This window comes from Lasiodiplodia theobromae (assembly GCF_012971845.1).
Source record: "Lasiodiplodia theobromae strain AM2As chromosome Unknown scaffold_1, whole genome shotgun sequence".
Classification (NCBI taxonomy): Eukaryota; Fungi; Ascomycota; class Dothideomycetes; order Botryosphaeriales; family Botryosphaeriaceae; genus Lasiodiplodia; species Lasiodiplodia theobromae.
The window spans coordinates 872,444-896,221 of NW_023336399.1; the positions used below are offsets into that span (position 1 = coordinate 872,444).

General features: G+C 56.9%; 8 protein-coding genes across 8 annotated transcripts; 5 read left to right on the forward strand and 3 right to left on the reverse strand.

Moving 5' to 3' along the window:
- Positions 1-572: 572 nt before the first annotated feature.
- LTHEOB_240 (MFS transporter) lies at positions 573-2,609 on the forward strand (the record flags this gene model as incomplete). Its single annotated transcript, XM_035511208.1, has 8 exons — positions 573-709; positions 765-1,102; positions 1,155-1,226; positions 1,289-1,478; positions 1,532-1,647; positions 1,694-2,128; positions 2,186-2,372; positions 2,432-2,609. 8 exons carry the CDS (start codon positions 573-575, stop codon positions 2,607-2,609), a joined length of 1,653 nt encoding a protein of 550 aa, XP_035372242.1.
- Positions 2,610-3,148: 539 nt separating this feature from the next.
- LTHEOB_241 (Nucleosome assembly protein) lies at positions 3,149-4,774 on the forward strand (the record flags this gene model as incomplete). The annotated part of the gene is made up of 4 exons (XM_035511219.1): positions 3,149-3,347; positions 3,583-4,299; positions 4,348-4,664; positions 4,724-4,774. 4 exons carry the CDS (start codon positions 3,149-3,151, stop codon positions 4,772-4,774), a joined length of 1,284 nt encoding a protein of 427 aa, XP_035372243.1.
- A 938-nt stretch (positions 4,775-5,712) lies between these two features.
- On the forward strand, positions 5,713-7,422 carry LTHEOB_242 (D-3-phosphoglycerate dehydrogenase; the record flags this gene model as incomplete). The annotated part of the gene is made up of 4 exons (XM_035511230.1): positions 5,713-6,032; positions 6,207-6,609; positions 6,662-7,258; positions 7,312-7,422. 4 exons carry the CDS (start codon positions 5,713-5,715, stop codon positions 7,420-7,422), a joined length of 1,431 nt encoding a protein of 476 aa, XP_035372244.1.
- A 555-nt stretch (positions 7,423-7,977) lies between these two features.
- Positions 7,978-9,510, forward strand: LTHEOB_243 (Ribosomal protein L35A; the record flags this gene model as incomplete). Its single annotated transcript, XM_035511241.1, has 5 exons — positions 7,978-8,002; positions 8,213-8,222; positions 8,985-9,052; positions 9,197-9,317; positions 9,405-9,510. 5 exons carry the CDS (start codon positions 7,978-7,980, stop codon positions 9,508-9,510), a joined length of 330 nt encoding a protein of 109 aa, XP_035372245.1.
- A 935-nt stretch (positions 9,511-10,445) lies between these two features.
- LTHEOB_244 (uncharacterized protein) lies at positions 10,446-13,747 on the reverse strand (the record flags this gene model as incomplete). Its single annotated transcript, XM_035511252.1, has 5 exons — positions 10,446-11,122; positions 11,522-11,906; positions 12,043-12,483; positions 12,530-12,997; positions 13,055-13,747. The coding sequence occupies 5 exons, from the start codon at positions 13,745-13,747 to the stop codon at positions 10,446-10,448; spliced, it is 2,664 nt and encodes an 887-aa protein (XP_035372246.1).
- A 677-nt stretch (positions 13,748-14,424) lies between these two features.
- On the reverse strand, positions 14,425-19,437 carry LTHEOB_245 (Class v myosin; the record flags this gene model as incomplete). Its single annotated transcript, XM_035511263.1, has 6 exons — positions 14,425-14,573; positions 14,628-14,842; positions 14,897-18,811; positions 18,872-19,061; positions 19,117-19,249; positions 19,303-19,437. The coding sequence occupies 6 exons, from the start codon at positions 19,435-19,437 to the stop codon at positions 14,425-14,427; spliced, it is 4,737 nt and encodes a 1,578-aa protein (XP_035372247.1).
- Positions 19,438-20,251: 814 nt separating this feature from the next.
- On the reverse strand, positions 20,252-22,387 carry LTHEOB_246 (Cytochrome p450; the record flags this gene model as incomplete). The annotated part of the gene is made up of 4 exons (XM_035511274.1): positions 20,252-21,299; positions 21,351-21,728; positions 21,790-22,018; positions 22,282-22,387. The coding sequence occupies 4 exons, from the start codon at positions 22,385-22,387 to the stop codon at positions 20,252-20,254; spliced, it is 1,761 nt and encodes a 586-aa protein (XP_035372248.1).
- Positions 22,388-22,878: 491 nt separating this feature from the next.
- On the forward strand, positions 22,879-23,623 carry LTHEOB_247 (Inosine triphosphate pyrophosphatase; the record flags this gene model as incomplete). Its single annotated transcript, XM_035511285.1, has 3 exons — positions 22,879-23,052; positions 23,172-23,245; positions 23,311-23,623. The coding sequence occupies 3 exons, from the start codon at positions 22,879-22,881 to the stop codon at positions 23,621-23,623; spliced, it is 561 nt and encodes a 186-aa protein (XP_035372249.1).
- Positions 23,624-23,778: the final 155 nt, after the last annotated feature.

A 23,778-nucleotide genomic window follows, 5' to 3' on the forward strand; every position in this document is an offset into this window, starting at 1 on the left:
TGCGGGAAGTTTCGTAAGCGGCTAACGGAGGCTGAATCGTAGGCGTGGATTGTAAGCTCAAAGTTAGGCGCTAAGCGGGGAGGATGGTAGCGCAAGGAACAGGTCGTTGTGGAGCGCAGCTTCTCCATGCGGGGCGCAACGCTTTGCAGGACCCTGGCTGTTAGCGCGGCCAAGCAACGCTGCACTTCTCCCAGCTCCGCCTGCCCTTCGAAGCTGCTGTTGCGGACTTGGCATTTGTTATTGCTGCAGCGGAATGAGCTGAGAAAGCGGATAAGGCGGATCGGGCCAACGTACGCGAGAATAGAATACGATGGATGCCTCAGACAAGCCCCTGGTCGCCCGCTTACGACTTGACTGACGTTGGCTTCAGCCAAGCACTGCGCAACCTACCTCAAAGCCAGATAACGCTGCGACAATCCAATCGAACAAAACCAGACGCCCTTCAGCTCTCCGCTGCCGTGAAAAGTGAAGCCCTCACTACCGCCAGAAAAAGCCCAACGCAACAACCGCCCGCACGCGACACCTTGCACTTCACATGCCTGTGCCTGTCTTCCCATAGCGCCCTCGCAACAATGCCTACAGGAGCCCTTCCGTCCGCCGGTCCCGGCACCCCTCCGCTCGCTGCGCCCTGGGCAGGCACCCCCAGCATCAAGGGCTCTTCCGAGTCCGCCCGCATGGCCTACCTTACAGCGTCGCTCATTGGCATCCAGTAAGTCCGGCGCCCTGGCGAATGTCCGAAGAACACGGCTGACCGCTGATTGAAGGTTCACCTGGGGCATTGAAATGACCTACTGCACTCCCTACCTCCTTGCGCTCGGCCTGGCCAAAAGCACCGTCTCGCTCGTATGGATCGCCGGGCCCCTGTCCGGTCTCGTAATGCAGCCCATAGTCGGGATAATCGCGGACAGGAGCAAGTCGCGGTGGGGGAGGAGGAGGCCGTTCATGGTGGGCGGCGCGTTCGTCGTGTCCCTCGCGTTGCTGGCCATGGGCTGGGCCACCGAGATTGCCGCGTTCTTCATTGCCGAGGGCGAGACGAGAAAGAATGCGACGGTTGTGCTGGCCGTGGCGTGCATCTATGTCATTGACTTCGCCATCAATGCCGGTATGTCGTCTGTGGGAAGGCTGCTTCCCTGCTGTTAACGTTGCGTGTTCAGTGCAAGCGTCAAGTAGAAGTCTGATCGTGGACACGCTGCCTATCCCAAAGCAGCAGATCGGCTCTGCCTGGGGTGAGTCCTAATTGGTGGCTGCGCGGGCGTGAGATCATGCGTGCTTATTTTGTCAACATCAGCTAGTCGGATGGTCGCCGTCGGCGCCCTGGTGGGCTACGCCGCTGGGGCCATTGACCTGGGGAGTATCTTCGGCACTCTGATTGGCGATTCGCAGTTCAAACAGCTCACAGTAGTAGCTGCAGTAGTGCTGTGCTTGTGCGTCGGCATTACCTCGTGGGCTGTGCAGGAAAAGGTCCTTCAGGACGATGGGTAAGTCATGCGGCTGTCTCTGCCAAAGTACAGGCTAATGCACGTATATATAGCAAGGAGCCCGAGAGCATTGGCGCGATAGATATATTCACCCAGATTCTAAAGACAGCTACCAACCTGCCACCCCGCATCGCAGCCATCTGCTGGGTCCAGTTCTGGGCGTGGATTGGTAGGTGACAGATTTCTCTACTTCAGTCTCAAGCTAATCGACGCAGGCTGGTTTCCCTTTTTGTTCTACAGCACGACCTGGGTCGGGGAGATCTGGATTCGCTACGATGCGCCGGTGGATGCCCGCTCATCCGAGGATACACTTGGCCAGATCGGCCGGGTGGGGAGCCTCTCGTTGATCGTGTTCTCCATCATCACCTTCGTCGGGTCCATCGTGCTGCCGTGGCTGGTGAAAAAGCCCGACGACGAGAAGCCAGAATTCACGCCGCGGCCGCCGGCCGGGCTGGCGTCGGTGGTGGAGCAGGTCGAGAAAAACAAGCCGTCGCTCCTGACGGCGTGGACGCTGTCGCACCTCGTCTTCACCTTTTCCATGCTGCTGGCGCCGTTTGCTGACTCTTTTCGCTTTGCGACGACGATCGTCGCGATCTGCGGGATACCGTGGGCAATTACGTGCTGGGCTCCATTTACTTTCATGGGCGTTGGTGAGTGATGACTTGTGCATCTGGAGATTTTCTGCGGGTGTCTGACGGCCGGAGCAGAGATCAACCGGCTAGGATCATCCGCATCAGCCAACGGGTACAGGCGCGTGTCGAACAGTGCCATCGAGATGGGGTCCACCGGGGCGCATGGAGAAGCGCGGGTCGAGAGTGGCGAGGTGTCGGGCGTCTATCTCGGCATTCTGAACCTCTACACGACGTTGCCACAGTTTGTGGGCACTTTCATCAGGTAAGGGTTTGAATGCGTTGCTGCGGGCGGTTATCGATAGCTGACTGCGCTGGCCACAGCTGGGCTGTCTTTTCGCTGCTCGAGCCAGGCAAGAGTCCAGAATTGGCCAAGGAGGCCCATCCGGCCGAGACACATCCTACAGACGGACCGAATGCAATCGCCGTGTGTTTGTTTATCGGGGCTCTGTCTGCGGCAGGGGCCGCCTACGCAACCAGCAGGCTGCGGTACATCGAGTAGTGGCGAGCGAGCAGCGCTTCTATTTTTTTTCGTTGCTTTTTTCTAGTTTTCCGCATCAGGTCGGAGCCATCGGCAACGGCAACGGCGTTTCTCTGGCGGACGGGCCGCGGGTGGGCGGCGCTTTTTTTTTCTAGGAGCGTCATCATTATTGTTGAGGACGATACCCGTAGACAGATAGAATCGGTGAGGGCTTGGTCCAATTGCGCGCGCGGTGATGTGTTTCATGCAGTGCCACGAGGGACGCGGCGCGACGCTGCAAAGGCCGTTGGCCTGGCGCGCGCAGAAACCCACCCTGTGAGTCAGCCGCGGAGGCGTAGGGATGCTGCTCACTGACCCGGCCGCTTGACCCGGGGGCAGCGTGGCTTGGAGTGCGCCGACGGACGCGCATTGTTCGCGGGCTCTCTTAGCTTAGCGGCGGCAAAAACTGCAGGCGTCTTGCCCCAAGTCCACAACGGAACACCCAACGTCCAACAAACTCTCAACCGCTCCCCCTCCCTCTCTCCCACCCTCGACCGCGCTCAGCAAATTCCACCCGCATAATGTCTGAGCCCATCCGCAATAAGCGCGCCGACCAGGCCATCGCGCCGTACGTCTTCCTGCCTCCCTCCAACACCCAAGCCATGTCGACACTTGCCGCTAACCACCACCCGGTGCTCAGTACGCCGCAAAACACCCCGGCCAACGCCGCCCCCATCTCTTCGCGCGCCCAGCAACCTGGCGTTGCGAGTATCAAGGAAGGTGAGCAATCCCCCGCCTGCAAGGCTTCAAAACACGTCGTCGTCGCCCTGCGCGGGCCCGTTGAGGCGCCGTCTGCCGTTGCCTAGCGTCTCCGCGACGTGCCCGGGAATGCCGCTCGTCGAGACGCACAAACGGCCCGCAGACGACTTTGCAGCCGCCCGCAGCGCTGTCCAAAACACGCAGCGCGCTGCAAACCCGCCACATTTCCAGCGCCGAGGCTAATATACCCCACCAGAGGACTTCGACCGCGCCGCGGCCGCGTCCATCTTCGCCCAGAACCCCCAGCTTGTGTCCATGATCCAGGGCAAGCTCGGCTCGCTCGTCGGCCGTTCGTCCGGCTACATTGAGTCCCTTCCCGCAGATGTCCGCAAGCGTGTCGCCGGCCTGAAGGGCGTCCAGAAGGAGCACTCCAAGCTCGAGGCCGAGTTCCAGGAGGAGGTCCTGCAGCTGGAGAAGAAGTATTTCGCCAAGTTCACCCCGCTGTACCAGAAGCGTGCCAAGATTGTCAATGGCCAGGAGGAGCCCACCGAGGAGGAGATCAAGGCCGGCGAGGCCGCCGATGAGGAGGACGAGGAGGCCGAGAAGGCCAGTGAGGAGGAGAAGGCCGCTGAGCCCACCGACCCCGTCAAGGGTATCCCCGAGTTCTGGCTGTCGGCCATGAAGAACCAGGTTTCGCTTGCCGAGATGATCACCGACCGCGACGAGGCCGCTCTGAAATACCTGACCGACATCCGCATGGAGTACCTCGACAAGCCCGGTTTCCGCCTCATCTTCGAGTTCGCCGAGAACGACTTCTTCACCAACAAGACCATCACCAAGACCTACTACTACCAGGAGGAGAACGGATACGAGGGTGACTTCATCTACGACCACGCTGAGGGCGACAAGATCGACTGGCTGCCCGGCAAGGACCTGACCGTCCGCGTTGAGAGCAAGAAGCAGAGGAACAAGAGTAAGATGTACTGACCCTGAGATATTGGCACGGCTAACCCTTGAACAGACACCAAGCAGACGCGCGTTGTCAAGAAGACGGTCCCCACCGAGTCTTTCTTCAACTTCTTCTCCCCGCCCAAGGCCCCCACCGACGAGGACGACGACATCTCGTCGGACATCGAGGAGCGCCTCGAGCTCGACTACCAGCTGGGCGAGGACATCAAGGAGAAGCTCATCCCCCGCGCCATCGACTGGTTCACCGGCGAGGCCCTGCAGTTCGAGCAGATCGACGACTACGACGAGGGCGAGTTCGAGGATGAGGACGATGAGGAGGAGGACGACCTCAGCGACGACAGGGACGAGGACGATGAGTCGGACGAGGAGGTACGCTATGCCCGCCAAATTTTCAGTGCCAGCCAAAAACATTCTAACTTGAGTCACAGGGCGATGGCTCGAAGCCGAAGCAGGAGGCGGCCGAGTGCAAGCAGAGCTAGAGGCTGGGCGCTCGCGATAGCTCGACAGCAGGCTAGATTATCGCGCCGCCTAGGTCATCTTCTCTTGTCCCCCTCCATGGCTCCTCGCGAGCTGCATTAACGGCATCGGATGTAGACGGCATTTCCCCCCTCACGATCCTCCCACCCCATTTGGTTCATTCCCTGGCAACAGACATTTCATACAGCACCACGATCATCCCCATACCATCGTTGGTAGGGCCCCGGGGCATCATGCGTGCTTGTAGGCTATTCGGGTTGCAGTTTTTCCCTTCGTGCTTCGGCGATTGATTTTCGGCTAGATAGTAGGTCGAGATTGCTCTGCACAATTCAGGAGGACCGGGCGCTTTGCGGCAAGGGTGTCTTTTGTAGTTTTCCCTTATTCATGTTGATGCTTGCAGACGGCGGCAGCGGAGGCGGCAAGCAGGTTCATCTAATCTCTCGGGCGGAGCGTAGAGGTTTCTTCACAGCACAGAAAAAGTCGTCGTAGCTTGTTAGAGACAACGGAAAGTCGTCGTCCTTTCGTCACCAGATGCGGGCTTCCATTGGTCTATTGAATTTTAATGCATTATGTCCTCGCAGTAGCAAACAAATGGATAGAGCAACAAAGGAATCTTCCGGCGGCAATGGCTGCGCATCCGGCGGCACCAGGTCGTCAACGTCCAGACTAGCACCAGCCCGAACCACCCGGAGATATGTCAGCCTGCGCGATGGCGCCGATTATGCCGAGTGGTCGGCGACGGGGCGCAGGCCGGACACCGGCGGCGGCGGGCCAGTCGATTCATGCGGCGAGGGGCACGGGAACGGGGGCGGACTCAGCGGAGAACTTTTTTGAGGGCCCGGAGTCGGATGACGCGCCCCGCGGTTTGAGTCAACCCGCGGTGCTCTTTAATAATTGTCGCACTCCACCCACCTCTTTGTCCTCGACACCCATTGCCACCATGACGCCTGCTGTTGATATTGCCGGCCGCTCTCCCTCGCACGGCGACGCCCTCGCCAGCGCCGTCCACAACACCCTCAACCTCTCCACCAGCCCCTCCGCTGCCTTCCACTCCCCGCCGTCCAGCTATGGCGCCGAAGCGAGAAACCAGGCCTCTGCCGCCCGCGCGAAGCACCTGAAGCCCTTCGCGACCCAGGACATCAAGGTGCTCCTGCTGGAGAACGTGAACCAGACCGGACGGGAAATCCTGCAGGGCCAGGGCTACCAGGTCGAGTACCTGAAGAGCTCTCTGCCCGAGGACCAGCTCATTGAGAAGATCCGGTAAGCAAGCTGCTCTCTTCTGTGCCATTGCATTGTGGTCAGGAAAACCGCGCGCCGCTGCCCAGCCTTCGACCGGCCGGCATCGGACACTGACATTTTTCGCGCAATGCTCGTTACGAGTGCGGAGAACTGTGGGAACATCAGGAGACTGGCAACTGGTCTGACACATCGCAGGGACGTGCACGTCATTGGCATTCGCTCCAAGACCAAGCTGAACGAGAGGGTGCTCAAGGAGGCCAAGAACCTCATTGTCATCGGCTGCTTCTGCATTGGCACCAACCAGGTCGACCTCGACTACGCCGCCGCCAACGGTATCGCCGTCTTCAACTCGCCCTTCTCCAACTCGCGCAGTGTCGCCGAATTGATCATCTCCGAGATCATTGCCCTTGCCAGGCAGCTCGGCGACCGCTCCAACGAACTTCACAATGGTGTGTGGAACAAGGTCTCTGCTGGTTGCTGGGAGATCAGAGGAAAGACCCTCGGTATCATTGGTTACGGCCACATTGGTAGCCAGCTGTCGGTTATGGCTGAGGCCATGGGTATGTCGGTCATCTACTATGACGTGATGAACCTGATGGTAAGTGACTCATTCTCTCCAACCGAACTTCCCCCATTAACTTTGATTACAGGCCATGAGCACTGCTCGCCAGATGAACTCGCTGGATGAGCTCCTTGCCGGCGCCGACTTCGTCACCCTCCACGTCCCCGAGTCTCCCGAGACCAAGAACATGATTGGTGCCGAGCAGCTCGCGAAGATGCGCAGCGGCAGCTACCTCCTCAACGCTAGCCGTGGCAGTGTTGTCGACATCCCCGCTCTGATTGACGCCATGCGCAGCGGCCACCTGGCTGGCGCGGCTCTTGACGTGTACCCCAACGAGCCGGCTGGCAATGGCCCCTACTTCAACTCTGAGCTGAACCCGTGGGCGGAGGATCTCCGCAAGCTGAAGAACATCATTCTGACCCCCCACATCGGTGGCTCGACCGAGGAGGCCCAGAGCGCCATCGGTATCGAGGTTGCCAGCGCGCTGACCAAGTACGTTAACGAGGGCAACACGCTCCAGTCGGTCAACATGCCCGAGCTGGCCCTGCGCTCGCTCACCACCGACGAGCCCAACCATGTGCGTGCTTGCTTCATCCACAAGAACATTCCTGGTGTGCTGCGTCGCGTGAACGATATTCTTGGTGACCACAACATCGACAAGCAGACTGTCGATGCTAAGGGCGAGGTAAGATATGCTCCAGTTGTATCGCCTGAAACTTTGGCTAATCCCATCCCCAGGTTGCTTACCTGCTCGCCGATATCTCTGATGTCAACGAGGCGGAGATCAAGGCTCTGTACCAGGAGCTCGAGGACCTGCAGTCCAACATCAGGACTCGCGTCCTCTACTAAATGTAAGTATTCTCGTTACTATGGCACCGTTTCTCCTGCAGGGGAGAGCAGTGCGTCTTGGCTCGAGCATTCAACATGGCGTTCTTCCGTTTGGGGTAGAACAAAAAAAGATGGGATTCGATGTTATTGCATGGGAGGCGTTCAACAACCAAATTCAAAAACATACATAAAGAAAACTGGGTAGGTTCAAAAAAAGAGTGAAAAAAAGGAAAAAGGAATTGGATCAAAAGTTGGACACGAATGGCCATTTTGTGGAGGATCTTCGTTCTGTTCATATCAGCACGCTTCGCGCACATAGTCTCTCAATGAAGTTAATGTTCCGCAACGAATGAAGTGCAGATGCTTGACGTGCAGGTAGTGTGCTTGGCGGGCGGTGACGGCGGACCAAGTTCGGCTAGCGCGCACGTGACTCGGAGGGCTGGAGCGAGCGTGGAACCCACACCAGAAACACTTGGGGCGCCGAAACGCACACTCGCGATGTGACGAAGCGACGACGACGACAACAGACGACAACCCAACCCCCCGGCCCTTCGACGAATTTCCAAACCGCCAAAAATGCCTTCCGAGTCCGGTAACCGCCGTACGTCTCCCAGATTTTTTTTTCTTCCTCTGGCTCCCCCCTCGCGGGTTTTCCGAGAAGCACCGTCGCCCCGTTGAATGTGTCAAAAATTCGGGAGGCGACGCCGACACGTCCCTCCTCGATTTCACGACGCGGCGGCGGATGCTGCAATTGCACCCGAGAGATTGCACTTTTATTTTGAACCTTTGAGCTGACTTTAATGTTCTGTAGTTTACGTTAAGTAAGTCAAACTTGCACCATTTCCCCAAAATGCCCAAACACACAAAATCTGCCGCGGGCCCCGACCGGAGTCATGACGATGAGGACCAAATTGGACGGACAAAACAAACCGCACCACCGACAAACTCGACTGCGTTCACGAAAAGGCCGATTTCCCCCAAATGCGAGGCATGGTAGAGCGAGCGTGGCGGGAAAAGGGACCGAAAGCCGGACAACACGCCTGCGACGACGGCACCACCAACACGAACGCGCTTGTCCTTCGGCTCGTCTTCACAAGAGTTTGACTTTTACCGCCCCGTGACAGGAGTTGTTGGAGAGAGGGTCTGATGGACAAGCGCTGGTTGGGTGAGGCGTCGCGATGGATGGTCTCACTCCATTCTTTCGCGAAGGCTTCAGCGGCTTCGCCTTGCGCGTTTCATTCGCTCTTGGATGAAATATCGCGAAAAAAGTAACCGCCGCTGCCGCCGCCGCCGCCGCCACGAGCGATTGGGCAGGAATGGGGGGCTTTTTCTCTCTTGCGGCTGGCCCCCACCGTAGCGCCAACCGCCGGCCACGTACACCCTACCATGTCTGCGCATAAGCCTTCGCCTACGATCACGATGCATGTTATTAAATCTAATCAACGGCATTTCTGGCCGCACTCGCCTTGTTACCGGATATCTCCGCTCTGGGCTCGCCTCTAACCCCCACGCACTGTTCTACACCCGCCTGTCATACGCAAGGAAATGGAAACGGAATAACCATGCTAAGACTTTTTCTGTAGGGGCCGCCACATCAGCTACCAGCGTGGCAAGCGCAACACCAACCCTAACACCAGCCTGATCAAGATTGGTAAGCAAATTCTCCCCAACCCCTCAAAGTTTCATTTGCAGGGAGCAAAAGCTTGGAATACTGGAAAAAAAGAGGAAGAAGATGCGGGCCGGCAGGATGCAATTCCGGTCTTTGAGAGATACGGGAGGCTAACCTGAGATACAGAGGGCGTCGAGAACACCGAGGACGCCGCCTTCTACAACGGCAAGCGCGTCGCCTTCGTCTACCGCACCAACAAGGAGGTCCGTGGCACCAAGATTCGCGTCATCTGGGGCAAGATCACCCGGTAAGTCCCCCTTATCATATCTGCATTACACGGCACCACCTCCCGCTGGAATCAAGTCCAAAACTAACGTCTCTGCCCCATCCACAGCACTCACGGCAACTCCGGCATCGTCCGCGCCCAGTTCAGGAACAACCTCCCCCCCAAGTCCTTCGGCGCTTCCGTCCGCATCATGCTCTACCCCTCCTCGATATAATTTCTCTCCACACGAGAAAGAGAGACATGCTCCCTTTTTCTTCCTTCCCATCCTCTTGATTATCTGCGATTGATTTTCCCCCTTTAAAATGAGCGTTCTTTACGAGGGCAAAAGCAGAGGTTGAAAAGGGGCGGGGAGGAGGAAAAAAAAAGGAGAAAGAGTATGCGGTGGTCAGTGGGGTTCGTTCGTCAACTGAATTAAAAAAGAAGAGAAGAGGTGCGGTTCAAATGTCTTCCCCTCCCGGGAAAAGGGTTACGGGCACCGATTTTTTATAGAGCATGGAGTAGGATTTCCGACTTTCTCTGTATTTCTTTGATCCCAACTTTTAGCAAGGGACGATGCTGGGTTGAGGGAGATTTGAAAACAAAAAAGCAGAGAAGTTCTGAATCTGAAAATGGAAAAAACGGGATTTTTTTCAAAGCGGACGAAGAAGCAGACATTCCCTTTCACTATGCAAGATATTGTGATTATGAGACAGGTCATGGTGTTTTTTTCCTGATCGGAGCTTTTCAGAGAGCTTGCTCTGTTGCAGTTTTGATTGACTTCACTATCTAATATCTCGCCAGCGCCAGCGCTGTGCTATGTCCTATCTGCAAGGCCTCCCTCCCTACCTGTGCCCGATAAACTCCATGAAGAGACAAAAATGGTGGACGGACCAATGCAACGCTTTCCTCCAAACCCAAAATCCACTGAAGCGCCTCTCAGAACCCCTCGCCATCGCAGAGTAGGGAAACAATGGAGGGTCGAACAAGATCCTCCCAGTCACGTAATCCTACCCAGCCCAGCCAAAAGAAACAATAGAAAAAAGGAACAAATCAAATCCCGCCGCAAACCACCGCTCCTGTCCTGTAGCCCTTCTCTCTCTTCTTCTTGAACAGAAAGCACATCCAAACCAGAAAAGCCACCCCCCCAAACCTGATTCATCCCACCATCAATCACCACTCCGCCCCCATCTTCGCCCTCCATCCCTTCGACACATCGTTCCCGCCCGTGCCGTAAAAGACGGGCGTGCTCACACCTTCCGCCGAGCGCTCGAAGAAGAAGTCGCGTAGCTCCTGGATCGGCGTCGGCGGCCGTTTGTTAAAGGTAGTAGTAGTATTGCCGCCGTCAGCGCTGTTCCTGTCGTTCCTGCCGCCGACGAAAGCAAAAGGCGGAGACGATGCGGACGAAGAGGACGAGAAGACGATTTCTGCGGTCGAGGGATCGGGCGAGAAGGCGAGCGCCAGGTCGACGGAGCCGAAGTCGACGACAGGAGGAGGGGCGGCTGAAAATTCGGGAGCGTGACGGAGAGGAGGAGTGGTAGTCTCGTCGGTGGAGGACTGCTGGTCGTGGCGCCGGCGATGGCGGTGCTTGAGGAGGTGGGAGACGGAGCGGAGGGGGGCATTGAAGCGGTGGTTGCTGTTGTAGCGGGGAGTGATGGAAGGGCGCCGCGGAGATTGGATGGCAGTTTGCGTCATTGGTGCGGTTGAGACGTTCTGAGAAGGAGCAGATGGTGCTGAGAACGGGTTCGTGAATGGCACGGTGTGTCCAAGAATCTCGGTGCCTGAGTCGCGCCTGTTGTGGAAGGCGGCGGAATGGTCGGCTTCAAGGATATCGTTGAGTAGGGTAGTACCTGAAAGCGATGTTCGTGGTGAAATGTCATCCACAACTCTCTGATGCATGTAGTGCCGAGGATGGAAATGGCCCGCCGAGGACGTAGTGTCCTCATGGGGTGTGTCCCATGCAGCTGCCATATGGGACCTGCCTCCTCGCTGTTGCAACGTTGATGGGAAAAAATTCCCAAGCGGTTGCTGGAAATCTGGCGAAAGGGATGAGGCTGGAGTATTTGTTGATGGAGCAGAGGACGATTCTGAGGCTGAATGAGGCCAGGAAGGACCGCATCTCTTGAAAGAGTAATGCTTGTAGCCTGGTCGCAGCACTCCACCGCAGGCGTAGTGAACTGCGACGCATGACCCGACAGCCTTCTCAAAGTATACGTCTTCAGGAAGTGGTTCTTGGAAGAGCAAATCACTTTCGTTGTCAGGCTGAGCACTTCTCAGCGCTTGATGCAGTCGGTTCCTTGCTTCCACATTGAAGCCAGCTGATGCTCGTTTGATCTTGTCAAACATTCCGACCCAGTTGAGGTACCCTGTGTCTTGGAGCGGAGGCATGCCACCAAGCAAGCCAGTGTCGGTCTCTTGGTGAACTCTTTCAACGTTGAAACAGTCAAAGTCATCGAAGTAATCAATCGTACGAGGCTGATGAGCAAAGCGTGCATGACCGGTGCAGAAAAGACAGCCATAGCGCCACCAAGGAAACACAATCGGAAACTCATCCTCAGGGATGACATCGTAGGTGAAGGACGGAACGCAGAAGAAGGTATAGACGAAGGGATGATCGCCATATTGCTCGAGTACCTATGTTTAGAACAAGAGCTTAGCTTGAGAAAACTTTTTGGTGGCCCAATCAACGTTTCAGAGGCAGAGCAAAGTAGTTATATTAAAGTGATGGGGTCGAGGAGGGGGCGAAGGGATGGGATAGGCAAGCTCATACGTCCCACACCGGGAAAAGCGGCGGGTGTGCTTTCAATGAGATCAGCTCGTAATCGCTGTGTCTCTTGAGCTGCCGGTTGCCCCTCCGATACGCCTGAAGCACCTCCGGCCGATGGCCCCTGAGATCGCGCCGTCCAAGGATCTTGCTCATGCCCGGTGAGGTATGGAACATCGGATCGAACACCAGAAGGTTACGCTTGCCATCCTTGTGGTGCTCATAACCGACAATGGTGACGGAGTGACCAGGCTGTTGCAAATAGATGGGCGGGAGGTGCGTCTTGATGATTTTGGGACGCCTCTCTCGCTGCTCCTGCGTTCTGCCTTCTTTGAAGTAAGACTCCACGTAGTTCAGGAGTTGCTCGTGAGCCTGGCCAGTCTCGGCGCTATCGCTGAAGATCCGAAGGCCATGGTCAATCCTAAGACTACGAAGTAACGCTTGGACCTTCCTTGTGTTAGCATATGGTCCATAATAATGTCGGTTCACATACCTCTGGAGTGCCAATGTATTTCCTAGTGCCCTTGATGCCACCCGTCTGGATGCGACTGACTTCATTGATACCCATATCCCAGGCTTGCTCAATCAAATCCTGCAAGACAAGGATACCAGGCGTTCCGGGAGGAAACAGGGTGTGGCCCTGCGCCTTAGCGCCTTGGATGTATGAGATCAGCATCTGAAGGTTGCGGTAGCCACAGAAACCACCTTCTTTCGGTCTCTTGAAGATGTGGACTGTGCTCGGGTGGCATAAATAAGCCTGGTCGACACTTCTGTCGAGACTGCACAACTGGGCAAGAATTGGCAAGACTGCGGGAGTCTCATTGTCGATGAGCGTGTGCTTGATCAGCCTGCCGTCGCGACCGATGTGGTTGACGACAGAGGTCTTGGGTCCGGCTTCAATCTGCTTGTAAAGCCATCGTGGCATCTGCTCCTCAAACGCGTACGGGCCCAACTCTGATTTCTGTACCGAATGATCAGTGCTGCACATCAATCACAATAGAACTTTGGGACCGCTTACACCTAGACGGGCGCTACGAGTACCTGGCTGCTTACCCTTGTCCGGCTTCTTGCTGCTGGAAAAGCCCAGGACGTCGGTGATGGAGCGGGGAAGCGAAGTCTTCTCCGAATCGGAGCGGGGCCTGGTCTTGACATTGCCATGCTGGTGGTGATGATGGTGATCATGCTTGCTGTACTGATGATGGTAGCGCGGGGGCTCTCCGTCCAGCGCAAAGGCAGAAGAGTCGGAGCTTTCATCGTGAGCGGGACTGAAAGAATGCTCCGAAGCAATGGAAGAGACGGGCGTGCCGTGACGCATCTTGACGAGCTTCTTGGGGGGCTTGGCGGACAATGATGAATGTGACGATGCTGTGCTATGAAGTGCTGGTGCTGATGCTTCCTGTTGCGATTCGAATAGTGTCTCGGCGTCGTGCAGGTCGAGGTGCTCGTTGAGGTCTTCGATGGGAATCTGCTCGCCGCATTCCGGATCGGGACAGAGCACCCATCTGCAGTCATTGTCGGCAGGAGCCTCTTTCGGGGAGCTGGCGGAGGAAGAGCCATGATGACGTTGGTCATAGACTGCGTCTGGACCTTCCCTAACTACAAACGGCGAATCGTCGGTGTGGCGCTCCTCGACGTGCAGCTGAAGCACGTACGAGTCCAGGCTCTTGTAGGCGCAGAACGGGCATTCCAAGATATTCGAAGCGCTGGCCATGTTTGCGCGATGATGTTGTGGAAGTTGGAGGGAAGTGGAGCAACCGCCGGGGTGAGCGGCCTTGAAAATAGTGTCGCGGATAAGCTTAGTCTGAGGAAACGCGTGTCTTGGTCATGCTCATAGCGAAACGAGATCGAGGATGCCGGGGACCGTTTTGGGCGTCACGCAAGCAGGTGACGTGCAGCTTCCCGTCCGGGGGCGGTGACGCGGTTTTTAGCTCTTTCCCTGGTGTTCGGGCTGTGCTGGCCGGGGTGCAGCGAGCTTAGACTTAGGCTGCGCCGCCGTTGGCCGATCGGCTGGTCGCACCGTTTTGGCAGGTACACGGGCCGGTGGCAGTAACAGTGGCAGTTCAATCCTGATAAAATGGAAATCTACATCTTTCGCTCTGTGCTTTCTCATGGACGCATGGCAGGCGTAACGTAGTCAGCTCCCTACCAACATCCCGTGTGGTATGCGCAAGCGCGAGATATCCTGAACGCCGCTCCCCCACTCCAACGCCGACCGGCACTCTGCAAATCCTACAACAGCGCTCCCAGATGCCGTACATGCGCAGATGCCTCCTCCACAATATTCCCGCCCCGCAAAAGAAGATTCAAAAATTACGTGGGAGCTATAGCAGTATCCAAATCCGCTGGTCGTGAACCGTCCGTCGTTGGGAAATGTCGTGCAACCCGTCACTACATGCCATCCACCTCGGTGATTGCCAGACCCTGCACCTCACCGCTGCCGTTGGTGTGCGTCGGCTCGAACTCGAGCTTCTCCTGCTGTGCCATGGCTTGCGCCGACACAATCTCCGCCAAACGCTTCAGACGCGGCGTTTGCAGCCCTATTTGATTGTCAGCCTTTGCGTTCGTCGCTCAGTCCAACCAATGTCACTTACAAGAGGGAGTGTACGTCTCCAGAGCAGTGATCACACGAGGCTCGGCGATCTCGTACGGTCCGCTGTCCTCCATGTCGACCGCGGTGAGCAGGAGAACATCGCTCTTCTCCGTGACCCTGGAAGCCACGGCCTTCATGATCTCGCCGTTGATCGGCTGCTCGTAATCGGCCACCAGGTACTGGTTCAGAAGCTTCTGAATCTGGTTGGGAGAAAGCCTGCACACCTGGTTAGCGAATCCGCCTACATGTCACGTTTGCAGCAGTACTTACATCCAGCAGATGTCCTGGATAATCTCAATGTCGTTCAGCGTAGCCTTCTTGAGCTGCAGAAGCTTGGTCGCCTGCATCAAGTGCTCCAGCTGAAGCGTGCCCTCGGGCATGTCGTGGCTCTTGCACCACTCCTCAATCCTCGTGATGTTGTAGTTGATCTGCAGACCACGCTTCCACGAAAGGAAGTTGCGGCGCATGAGCAGGTCGTTGAACGCCGTGACGCCGACAAGGCGAAGAAGCTCGGTGATGGCCTGAGTGACGATCGTGTCCTCAAGGAAGTAAGCCTTCATGGCCTTGTAGACGTTGTTCATCAAGCTGAGGAGGTTGTCCATGCTGTAAGCAGGCGCGCTGTTGGACTGAAGCAGCTTGCCGAGGAACCTGTTGCTCTCGTTGGTAACGAAGCCGGGAAGAGACTGCGACTCGATAATGGCCGGAACAATCATCTTGTGCAGCTTCTTCTTGAGCACCTTCATCCACGTGTGGTAGATGTTGAACTCCAAGCTCTCCAGATCGTGCTTGACGATCTCGAGCAGACGGTCATACTCGTAGTTGTCCGTCTTCTGCGTCTCGTACCAGTCCTCGGCAAGGAAGACGAACGAGAGCATCTCGTGGACGTTCGAGAGCCAGAAAGCACCCGGGTTGATGGCCTCCTCGCCGTCGTGCTGCATGACCTCCTGCTGGATCGACTGCATAACGTTGGCAAGGAACCTCTCGGACTCCTTGACGAAGCCGTTGTTCCACATCTCCGAGGTAACCAGGTTGATGAGGTAGGCAGGGAAAAGAACCTCCTTGTCGCTGGGAGCGGGGTTGGTGCTCGGCGACGGGATCTTGAGGTTGCGGATGAGACCCATGGTGACCTCGTCGTTAAGGCCATCCTCGTCGGAGAGGATGTTCTCAAGCTCGAACTCGATGTTGTCCAAGCCAGGAGTGAAAGTGGAGCCAGAGAGAGTGCTCTGCTTGTGGAGGGATTGTCCAGTGACAGCCATAGACACCGGGCGGGGGTTGTAGGCGCCGCTGAAACGCTCGATGTCGGCGCGCTCGCCTGCGCTCCTTCTCTTGGGCTTCTTCGACGAGACAAGGTTGATGAGACCACTGGCCGGGGCGTGGTTCGCGCCGTTGGTGAGATCACCGTTGATGGGTGCGGCCCGCTTAGCGAGCTCGAGCTGATCCTGCAGATCAGCGAGCTGCTGGCGAAGAGAGATCTTCTCGCTCTCGACCTGGCTCGAGCGGCGCTTAGTGTGCTCGAGCTCCTCGGTTGTCTCCCTCAAGGTCTCGCGCAGGTGCCTCTCCTCCTCCTGCAGGCGGCGCATGTTGGCAGTGCTCTCCTCATAGTTGGATTGGAGCTTGCCGAATTCCTCCTCCATCTGGCTGAGGCGAGCAGCGGTGATACCCGCCTGGTTCGCTTCGGCCTGTAGTTCCTTGGTCCTGGCCTCCAGCGCATTGGTCCTGCTCTTCCAGGAGTTGATCTGACTCTCGTAGTTCTGGACCTGTCCTTGAAGTGCCTTGTTCTGTTGCTTGATGGTGCCAAGGGACTGGGTAAGCTCGACGACCTTGTTCTCCAGCTTGTAGGAGATCTGCTTGAGATCACGAGCCTCCTCACGCAGGCCCTTGTAGGTGCGACGGGCTTTCCGACCACGCCACAAGCTCTGGATAATGACAACCTTGCGGCGGTACGACCTCCAGTCCTTGAGCTGGCGGTGCGACCTCCAGTTGCGCTGGATGCAGCGAGCAGCATCGTTGAAACGCTTGTCCAAGAGACCCTTGCGGAGAAGCCAACCCTTCGCGACGGCGTCGAACTTGATGACACTGTTGCGGACGTATTCGTACTTCTTCCTCTCCTTGTAGCCGCGGTAGACACGCTGGATGGTCGTGGCAGACTTGATCTGGCGCATCTCCTCGGTGCGTGCTCTTGCCAAGAAACCACGGACAAGGGCTTGAGTGGAGATGACGGCTTCACGCGCCTCGAGATACCTGCGTCTGTAGTACTTGCAACGCAGGTTCTTCTGGATCATGATGGCGGCCGAGTTCAGGCGAGCAGTACGCTTGTTCTCCAGGAACGCCAGCATACCGGCACGGAAGAAGATCTTGGTGAGACCAAGCTGGTACTTGTCCTTCTTTCCGCTCTCGTCGCTTAGGGCACCTTGCAGGATCCTGTTGGCCATTTCCTTGATTTCGGACGTCCATTCGACAGAGGGCACCAGCATGTAGTAGCGCAGAGCGAATTCCTCATACGTCCACCTTGTCGGATAACCAGCGCAACTGATGCGGACAGTCTCGAGGACACCGCAAGCACGAAGCTGGCTGAGAACCATGGGTCCCTCGAACTTCCAGGCTTCCTTCGCCTCGTTGGGCTTGATGCAACGGATGTAGTGCACATCGGTGGAGTTGATGGTGTTCATCAGCTCAATCAAAGAGGCCTTGAAGATACCACCAAGAGTGGGCTTGCGGTTGACCGCAACTCTCCGACCCGCAGAGACAGCGGTGCCTGGCTTGGCAGCAGAGCCGCCACCAGTCTCCTTCTCACGAATCTGCGCCGCCGTGTCGATGACTTCGACAAGGAACTTGTTGGACGAAGCCTTGAGGACTTCCATGTGCTCATCTGGAACAGTATCTCTGTTCTTTTCAATGAAGCCCTCCGACTCGTACGTGACATCAACGGCGTAATGGCAGACGGTGAAGGCCGACTTTCCGAAACGCGGCTTCTTGTAGAACTTGTGCTTGTCGCCAGAGTAGTTGTGGTGCAGCTTTGTGACGAACTGTTCATCAGAGCCCATGGGAAGGCGAGACTCCTCGTCAAGCAGAGACAGGATACCGAGCTTTCCTTCAATGAGGTCAATACAGGGCTGGTTGTCCGAGAAGTCGATAAAGGTCCAGTCGATCTCTTCGCGGAGATATTCTTCCTGTTCGAGCTTGAACACGTGCTGGTTGAACTCCTGCTGCAACTTCTCGTTGGCGTAGTTGATACAGAACTGTTCGAAGGAGTTCTTGGCGAAGTGCTCGAAACCGTAGATATCGAGAACACCAATGAAGGATTTCGTAGCAGCGATAATCTCATCAGACGCCAAACTCCTGTTGACCTTGTCGACAAGCCAGTCGAAAAGACTCGAGTAGATGTATTTCGCAACCGAGTCTCGCACAACGATGGCTTGTGCTTGCGTAAGGTTCGAGGTAATCTTCTCTCCACGAGTGATGAGCTGCTTCTTAACACACCACCGGGCAAAGCCAGCCGCATCAATGCCTAAAAGCTTCGCGGCCTGGATGAGCGAGGGCTCTTCGGGCGAGAGCGAGGAGTCGGTACGGGTGGCGGTGATCTTGACGTCTCCGAGGTGCAGCAGCGCAGCCAGGAGCTGGAAGATTTGATGCTGGGCGTCGTCGTTGACGCCGATGGTGCCCAGCGACTTCTTCGTTAGTTCGAATTCGGCCTTGTCATCGACACCGTCGATGACGGGAGCGGCGCCCTGGTTCATGTACGTAAAATCATCCGGGCTCTTCAAACCCCACTCCTCACGCTCAGCGTCGGTAGCACCGGCGCACAGCTGGTAGAAAATGTGGTAGTTACGCTCCTTCAGCGGCTGGAAGACCAATCTTGACCGCTCCAGAAGGTAGACACGAATCTTGGCACCAATAATATCTGTCGCCTGGTCGAACATAATCTCAATATACTTTCCGAAACGCGACGAGTTGTCGTTACGGGTCGTCTTAGCGTTACCGAAGGCTTCCATGATGGGGTTGGTGGCCAGAATCTGCTTTTCAGTTTCACTCATGGTATCTGCCTTTCCCTTGCGCTGGCCGGGGTTGTCGGGCGACTCGCGGGTTGCGAAGTAACGCATGATGTATTTTGCGCTGACGGTCTTACCGGCACCAGACTCACCAGACACAACGATGGTCTGGTTGCGGTTGTCGCGAAGCATGTCTCTGTGCGGGCTGTGTTAATAAAGCAGATGGCTGTTTCACGATGGGAGGGCGGCCACGTACGCAAAAGCTTCTTCGGCAATGGCGAACAAGTGCGGTGCTTGCGAAGCTCTGTGCTTGCCAGCATACACTTGCACCATGCCGGGAACGTATAGCGAATCGACGCGAGCGAAGGGATTCGTGGCGATCAGGACGATGCCAGAATATGTGTAGATTTCCTTCTGGGCATAGCGGAGCTTGATAGCTTGCAGCACTGTAGCACCGGCGTCAGCGGGCATCCTGAGCAGACGGCGGCGGGCGGAGCGGACCGGCTGGCTCGTTCAAATGTGAGAGGTTCGTAAGGTCATCGCTGGCTTCGAGCATCGTCGGGTTCATGAGCGGGGGCAGAGTGCTGTCCTTGTCATCTTGGAGGGCTTCTATCGTGGTGTCTATCGTCTTTTCCTGGTCGGGGGTCAGCGCAGGGCCGTCGCGGGAGGACACGGGCGGAGACGCACTTCGCCGCTCTCGAGACGGAAGACAAGCTTGACCTTGTCCCCGTCCACGATCTTCTGCTCGACCTCCGAGGCAACCCATCCCTCGGTGGGGTCGGGCTGCCAGGCGCGCGTGCCGATTTCGTAGAGGTGCGACATTGTCTATGGCGAGCAGCACGCAGGCGTGCTCTAGCGAAGGCGGATGGGGGTGTGCTCGGTGGGGAGTTGGGCGACTCCTGGGGAGGACAACGCGCGCCCCAAGGCGACTCCAACGGATGGCGGTGGAACTCCCGCACTAACAAACGACCGAAATGGAAGAAAGGGAACGGAGGGCGCCAGGCATCCGCGGGGCCGGGCGGGGGCAGAGGCGGATCGCAGAAGCTGGAGAGGGCGGAACGAGAGGGTGGAGTGGCAGGTATGCGCGCAGCGTGAGGTCGTCAATTATTTAGAGATGCTGTCCCGACGGTTTGAAACTGGACCTTGCACGCACGGGGTCCTGGCGTTCACCGCTTTTGGGCCGAGCAGCCCCTGAAGGCTGACCCTGCGCCCGCGGCAACACAGACGGCCGCTGCACCGCTCTCCGCCGCCGCGTTCGCCTCCGCCGCCTTTGCCTCCTCCGCCGGCCGGCAGCAGCGCGCACACCACCGCCGCGCCGCACCGCAGTTATATCTCCGTCGCGTGCCTGGCGCGCGCGGTTCCTGGCGCGGAGGATGGAAATGCCCGTCGCGCGTCTCGCAGCGCCCCTGCCCTGCGCCGGCATGCTCTCGCTGACATCTCTTAGCCCAAGCCCGTGCCGTCGTGCCCGCCGTCAACCAACGCCCGCTCCGCGGCCGCTGCGGCTGCGCTTTGTTTCTTTTGCCATTTCCCGCTGCTCCACGCGCACGTCATCGGCATGATCAATCCCAATCTCTACGGCCCTTGAATCATTTCATACGCTCCCGCATCCCCCTAACTAGCATCTCACCTTCCCGCCCTATTCGCTCGCCAGCGGCGCCCGCCCGATCCTGACCCTCACGTTGCCCTTGGGCCGCGCCGTGAGCGGGCCGTCGCCTCTCCGCGGTATTTTCCAGCCCGCCTTGTCCACCGGCTCCAGCGTCCACACGCCCAGCACCGCGGCCACCGTAGCCAGACAAAGGCTCTGCGCGAACACCTCCAACCCCGCCATGCGCCACATGCCATTGTCGTGTCTGACCGTGCCCCAGTCCGCCCGGACTGCCTTTCCCTTCTCGTCGTGCACCACGAATCTGTCTGCAATGAACTTCTCCGCACTCCGGTGCTGGCTGTCCGTATTGAGCAGCCTGTTGGACACGTCCACGTACTCGCCCTTTTTGACTACGTACTCCACCGCGACGCCGCCAGCCGACTTATCGCTGAGCACCACGTCCTGCTTCGCTCTGCTGACAGACCACGCCGTGTTGTACAGCCGCACCGTTTCCATGTAGCAGCTCAGCAGCAGCGGGCATTTGGTCCGCAGCCCTTCGAGATCGAAGTTGATTTGTGGCGGCTCCATGAGCCCAAAGCCGTTCTTCGGCCGCGTGGCACGAGCAAAAGGGCGGACTTCATCACGGACACGTTCCGCCAGACCGGGCTCGGCGAGGATGTGGATCATCATCCAGAAGATCAGATCGCGAGCTGCCGCGTTCAACGCCCAAAACATGTAGAGGTCGACATGGGGCTGCACTGCCGAAGGCACCTTCTGTTCCGTAAATAGGCGTCGAGACGTGGTGAAAGCTGCTGAGAAATCCCCCACGTTCTCTTCCGTCGAGATGATGTCCTCGCCCCCGAGCTCTCTCTCGTAAGACTTCTGTATGCTGCTCGTGTTTGCAAGCAGCCCCTTGCGCGCAATGTAGCCTGCCGGGAGCCCGGGAATGGGGACCCAACGAGGATGGCCAGTCGCCAGGAGGCCAGTCTTGGATTCAAAACCTTGGAGTGTCTCGTTGAACGCGGGATAGTCGTCCATGAAAGCTACACCGGCAAAAGCATTGTTGATGATGTGGCCGGCAAAGTCTCGAAGAAGCATGCTAACCCCTACTGTCAGCATCTGATTATATGTATGGATAGATCATACGTACTCTAGGGTTGACTCTGAGAGGTCCTTTTCGGAGTCGGTATTTTCAACCAAAGTCGTCAGGCTTGCCCGTTCCCAAGCCTGTTGGTCGACAAAACTTTCATTAAAAGTGATGAAATCTGGTATGTTTTCTTTCAGCAGGATCACCGCCTTCTTAGAGAGTGATTCCATATTCGATTCCGAAAAGATCTTGTCGTAAAATTCGGAGGAATTCACCGCTGGATGTTCGCTGGAGAAGCCAAAGATGTTTTTGCGGATAGTGGAAACGAAGGTTTCATCATCCACCTTTTCGTGTTCATCAACAACCACGGTGGGGGATCCCAGAATGGCATGCTTCGTGCCAAAAAGGTTCAGTCCGAATAAATTCTGCGTGACCTCGTCCCTAGTTAAAAGCCATCAACCATACATCCCAGAAGGATATGTCTGATATGGTTCTCACGTACCTGGCTTTCTTCAGAAACGAATCTGTGTTCCAAACAAGTTGCAGTCCATGGCCAAAGAAGGGGATAGATGAAGGAAGGACGGGAACAGGACTTCTCTCGCCTGCCTTGCTGCAAGCATTCTGATACTTGACACCGGTCCAGATGCGGGTAAGTAGCAGAGTTACGACGGTGACCACAAGTGCTCCAACTGCACGGATCGGCGTCTCCAAAGAATTGACTGGCTCTGGCACTGCGTCTCATGTCAGTATATGGCGCTCTGATCTTGCGACTGTTCGTGTTGCACCGCATGTTACGGGCAGAAAAGTCATGGCCGCCTATGCGGCCAAACCGGACAAGATTCGCAGCAGAGAGCCATGACTACAATAGTCCAGACCGGCAATCCAGATAACAACAGAAACGAGACAGGAAGACGTAGCAAGGCGCGCGACGGAGTTTGATGCAAAACCCCCCGGGCGTAGACAGGGGAAAGGGGAAGGGCGATGTTCCACTCACCAGAAATCCAACCCTTGGCAATCACCAGCGCGGATGCAGCCAGGGCCCAGGCGCTGGTCCATAGCAGCGTCTTCCGCTCGAGATACACCGCCAAGCCGAGCGCCATCTTTTTTTCGTGATCGACGGCTGGTGTGGTTGACGGGGCAAGTTGATTCTCGCCGGTGTCTGTTACCGGAGCCGAAAGCGGTGACCGCTCAAAATAGCGAGCGAGCTGAACCTAGCGACTCGATTCTCAATGGCCAGAAAGCACCATGCTCCAGATTGCTCAGCTGCGCGGAATGGAAGCGCAATTGATTTATCACCACCGTAGCACAGGCGGGTAGTGTGTGGAGTAGGGAGGAAGAGTCACGGAGAGGCGGTGTTGTGGTGGCTTGGACGAGATGACATCGCAGCGGAAAGAACATCGACTTTCTTCAGCCCTATCGCCGTCTGTGCCCGCATATATTTAACGTCAACGCTCTGCACCAAGCCTACATCTTCAACAACCACACAGGCACAACAGCGAAAGATTGAACACCACCCTTGACTCTCACTTCCAGTCCATTGGCTATTTCCGAAGACAAGCAAACCACAAAAGAGCAGGGAAATCTACTTAAGATGGCGCCAAAGGAACTCAACTTCATCACCGGCAACGCCAACAAGCTTGCCGAGGTCAAGGCCATCCTGGCAGACAGCGGCGTCGAGCTGCGCAGCCAGAGCGTGGATCTGGTCGAGATCCAGGGCACCGTGGAAGAGGTGACGAAGGACAAGTGCAGACGCGCTGCCGAGCATGTACGTGCCATTCCCGCCTTCCCAAAGCGCAAGCAACGAAGAACACGGGAAACAACTCTCTCGATATCCAATTCTTTCCGAATGATGTGGATGTAAAATACTGACAAGCCATGCTCCAGGTCGGTGGTCCCGTCCTCGTCGAGGATACCTGCCTCTGCTTCAAGGCCATGAACGACCTCCCCGGACCTTACATGTACGTTCCAATTGCACCTCTCATGTTGCACATCTCCAATTCTGACCCGCTTCTCTCGCCCACAGCAAATGGTTCATGCAGTCCATCGGTGTGCAGAACCTGCACAAGATGCTCGACGGCTTCGAGGACAAGTCGGCGCAGGCCGTCTGCACCTTCGCCTACAGCGAGGGCCCCGGCCACGAGCCCATCCTTTTCCAGGGCCGGACGGACGGCAGGATCGTGCCGTCGCGCGGCCCCATCAACTTCGGCTGGGACTCGACCTTCGAGTACGAGGGCCAGACCTACGCCGAGATGCCCAAGGTCGAGAAGAACAAGATCTCGCACCGCGGAAAGGCCCTCGAGAAGCTGAAGGAGTGGCTGAAGAGCCACGTCGAGTAAAGAGGGGGCACAGGAACAGGGAAAAGAAAAATAGAGAAGATTTCGCCACCAAACTTTCAATAGCGTACCACCATCATCTCATCACGATGTTAAAGGTATAGAGAGGGGGGAAAAATCCATGTCTATCCTAGTATCAAAAGAAACGCCACCCATGA